Source organism: Salvelinus alpinus, chromosome 5 (assembly GCF_045679555.1).
Source record: "Salvelinus alpinus chromosome 5, SLU_Salpinus.1, whole genome shotgun sequence".
Taxonomy (NCBI): domain Eukaryota; kingdom Metazoa; phylum Chordata; class Actinopteri; order Salmoniformes; family Salmonidae; genus Salvelinus; species Salvelinus alpinus.
The window spans coordinates 8036397-8040526 of record NC_092090.1 but is presented as its reverse complement, the minus strand read 5'-3'; the positions used below and the strand labels follow the sequence as shown (position 1 = coordinate 8040526).

General features: G+C 45.6%; 1 protein-coding gene across 1 annotated transcript in view; it reads right to left on the bottom strand.

The window, feature by feature from the left end:
• Positions 1 to 1973, bottom strand: part of LOC139575156 (uncharacterized) — a 2652-nt gene extending 679 nt beyond the window's left edge. Inside the window, exon 1 of the mRNA XM_071400158.1 lies at positions 1 to 1973. This exon is cut by the window's left edge and continues 679 nt beyond it. Coding sequence (XP_071256259.1) covers positions 1 to 1973 — 1973 coding nt within the window.
• Positions 1974 to 4130: the final 2157 nt, after the last annotated feature.

Sequence of the window (4130 nt, the reverse complement as noted above, 5' to 3'; positions counted from 1 at the left end):
GGAGAGTTATCGAGAGGCCCCTGTTCCTCAGTGTTACTCACTACCACACTAGAACTATGAGGACGTGGAGAGTTATTCAGAGGCCTCTGTTCCTCAGTGTTACTCACTACCACACTAGAACTATGAGGAAGTGGAGAGTTATCGAGAGGCCCCTGTTCCTCATTGTTACTCACTACCACACTAGAACTATGAGGAAGTGGAGAGTTATCGAGAGGCCCCTGTTCCTCATTGTTACTCACTACCACACTAGAACTATGAGGAAGTGGAGAGTTATCGAGAGGCCCCTGTTCCTCATTGTTACTCACTACCACACTAGAACTATGAGGAAGTGGAGAGTTATCCAGAGGCCTCTGTTCCTCAGTGTTACTCACTACCACACTAGAACTATGAGGAAGTGGAGAGTTATTGAGAGGCCTCTGTTCCTCAGTGTTACTCACTACCACACTAGAACTATGAGGAAGTGGAGAGTTATCCAGAGGCCTCTGTTCCTCAGTGTTACTCACTACCACACTAGAACTATGAGGAAGTGGAGAGTTATCGAGAGGCCCCTGTTCCTCATTGTTACTCACTACCACACTAGAACTATGAGGAAGTGGAGAGTTATCCAGAGGCCTCTGTTCCTCAGTGTTACTCACTACCACACTAGAACTATGAGGAAGTGGAGAGTTATTGAGAGGCCTCTGTTCCTCAGTGTTACTCACTACCACACTAGAACTATGAGGAAGTGGAGAGTTATCCAGAGGCCTCTGTTCCTCAGTGTTACTCACTACCACACTAGAACTATGAGGACGTGGAGAGTTACCCAGAGGCCTCTGTTCCTCAGTGTTACTCACTACCACACTAGAACTATGAGGAGGTGGAGAGTTATTCAGAGGCCTCTGTTCCTCAGTGTTACTCACTACCACACTAGAACTATGAGGAAGTGGAGAGTTATTGAGAGGCCTCTGTTCCTCAGTGTTACTCACTACCACACTAGAACTATGAGGAGGTGGAGAGTTATTCAGAGGCCTCTGTTCCTCAGTGTTACTCACTACCACACTAGAACTATGAGGAAGTGGAGAGTTATTGAGAGGCCTCTGTTCCTCAGTGTTACTCACTACCACACTAGAACTATGAGGAAGTGGAGAGTTATCCAGAGGCCTCTGTTCCTCAGTGTTACTCACTACCACACTAGAACTATGAGGAAGTGGAGAGTTACCCAGAGGCCTCTGTTCCTCAGTGTTACTCACTACCACACTAGAACTATGAGGAAGTGGAGAGTTATTCAGAGGCCTCTGTTCCTCAGTGTTACTCACTACCACACTAGAACTATGAGGAAGTGGAGAGTTATTCAGAGGCCTCTGTTCCTCAGTGTTACTCACTACCACACTAGAACTATGAGGACGTGGAGAGTTATTCAGAGGCCCCTGTTCCTCAGTGTTACTCACTACCACACTAGAACTATGAGGACGTGGAGAGTTATCGAGAGGCCTCTGTTCCTCAGTGTTACTCACTACCACACTAGAACTATGAGGAGGTGGAGAGTTACCCAGAGGCCTCTGTTCCTCAGTGTTACTCACTACCACACTAGAACTATGAGGACGTGGAGAGTTACCCAGAGGCCTCTGTTCCTCAGTGTTACTCACTACCACACTAGAACTATGAGGAGGTGGAGAGTTATTCAGAGGCCTCTGTTCCTCAGTGTTACTCACTACCACACTAGAACTATGAGGACGTGGAGAGTTATTCAGAGGCCCCTGTTCCTCAGTGTTACTCACTACCACACTAGAACTATGAGGACGTGGAGAGTTATCGAGAGGCCTCTGTTCCTCAGTGTTACTCACTACCACACTAGAACTATGAGGAGGTGGAGAGTTATCGAGAGGCCCCTGTTCCTCAGTGTTACTCACTTCCACACTAGAACTATGAGGAAGTGGAGAGTTACCCAGAGGCCTCTGTTCCTTAGTGTTACAGTAGCCACTATAACAGTACATCTGCAGTAAGCCACTATAACAGTACATCTGCAGTAAGCCACTATAACAGTACATCTGCAGTAAGCCACTATAACAGTACATCTGCAGTAAGCCACTATAACAGTACATCTGCAGTAAGCCACTATAACAGTACATCTGCAGTAAGCCACTATAACAGTACATCTGCAGTAAGCCACTATAACAGTACATCTGCAGTAAGCCACTATAACAGTACATCTCTATGTTGAGCAGTAAGCCATTCCTGTACTCTGATAGGAGCTGCTTGCATCATATCCTAGCGACACATAATGAGGAGACCCCCTCCCACCCTCCTTCTCTCCCCAAGGGGGTCATTGTCCTTCTCTTGTATTTTTATTCCGTATTTATTCCTTTTTATTCCTCCCTCCATTAACTTTTCTTCATCCCCAAATTAATTCCGTCCCCAAAGCTCCTTTATTTTTAACGTCGGGCTAATTAGCAGACTGCTTAACGACATAAAAGGCTAAGTTACATCTCTTTAATCTCCTATTCCCTTGCAGTTCTTCGAAATACAAAATGAGGATGACTGAGTTTTTTTTCTTCTCGAAACGCTTGTTCTTGTTTTACAATTGCAAATTACAGTCGAAAAGAAAATATTTTTTTCCCGAGCCAGGCCCTCATCTCTACATTTACCTCTTTTTTATTTTTTAGGATTATAATAGATTTATAGATAGATCATATTTTTGTCCTCCCCATCCTCATGTCTCGTAACTTGTTAGATTGGAAACGGGGGTCTCCCTGCTTGCAGACACACTGGGAGTGTTGCCGGGGTCACGTGTACAGCGTGATGAGTTCTGCGGTAATCCTGACAGGTCGTCTGCCTAGCGCCGGTAACCACGGCCAGAAGAGGAACAGGTTAATATATGCAATAGAAGGATCTGCCGCTGGAACAATTCAAGATCGCTGGATCGCTGTCGCACCCAAAATGTATTCCCGGACACAATTGTAATAAGTGAAGTGAAGCCAAACACCAGGCAGTTCTCTCTGTATCTGCCCTTCTCCGGGCTTACAGATCTCCATTCATTCTCGACAGCGATGATATGAAAATGAGAGCGACATCATTTCTCCCGTACACCTACATTAACTACACAGTACAGCGCGTGTTTCACTGTCACCGCAATTGTTGTTTTAGCCTACCTCTTTTTATAATCCAGACATGATGTAGTGAAACAGAATGACAGACGACTGTTTGATTGATTGAACGGTTTATGAGATCAGGGCTAGTCAGGAACAGCTAGATATAGACTGATAGAGAGAGGGCAGAGAGCAAAAAGGGGAGGAAGACGAAGCGACAACACACCTCGCGTACTCTCTCAAATGACACCCTATTCCCCTTTTTAAGTGCACTACTTTTTGGACACGGGGTCCCATAGGGTTCTGGAAGTAGTAGTGCACGGTGTAGGGAATAGGGTGCCATTTGGGACTCAGAGGGCCTTGTGAATCCACCTAACCAGACTGATGATGTGCACCTCTACAAGCCATAGATCCAAGGATGACGTTCCATTAAACGCTCCGCCCTGGTACAGTAATCCCTCGTTTATCGCGGGGGTTACGTTCCGAAAATGACCCGCGATAAGTGAAATCCGCGAAATAGAAAACTTTTTTTTTTTTTACAATTAGCAACTATTACATGTATACAAATACAGTGACTCACGTGTAGGCCGTTTCACTGCTCTTCAGACTGGGCCGCTGCATCCTGACTGCGCTCTGCAGTGTTCTCTTCTTCTGAAGCCCGCGGTGCAGGTGTGTTTGTTCGGGAGAAGAGCATAGTGATAGGCAGCTGTTGTCGCTCTTTTTTCTTCTTTGCAAAAAGATCCTTGTACACCGACATGCCACCATCGATTACGTTGGAGAACTGTAATGAACGGCTCATCAAAGGGTCCCATTCCTCAGCTACTCGCTTAAGTTCAGTGGCCATTCGCACCATGGTTGCTAAGCGACCAAGCGTTAGTCCTTCCTTCCTTCCTGGCCAACTTAATGTAAATTTGCCAAGCTGTTTTATGTACGTACACATAACTGCACGAGACGACAAAATGATAGCACAATTCGTAGCATGTTTTGATACAAGAAGCGGGAGTGAGTTTTTAGCGAATCAGAATGCAGAGCACAATGCACCAAAAAAAAATAAAAAATGCATTA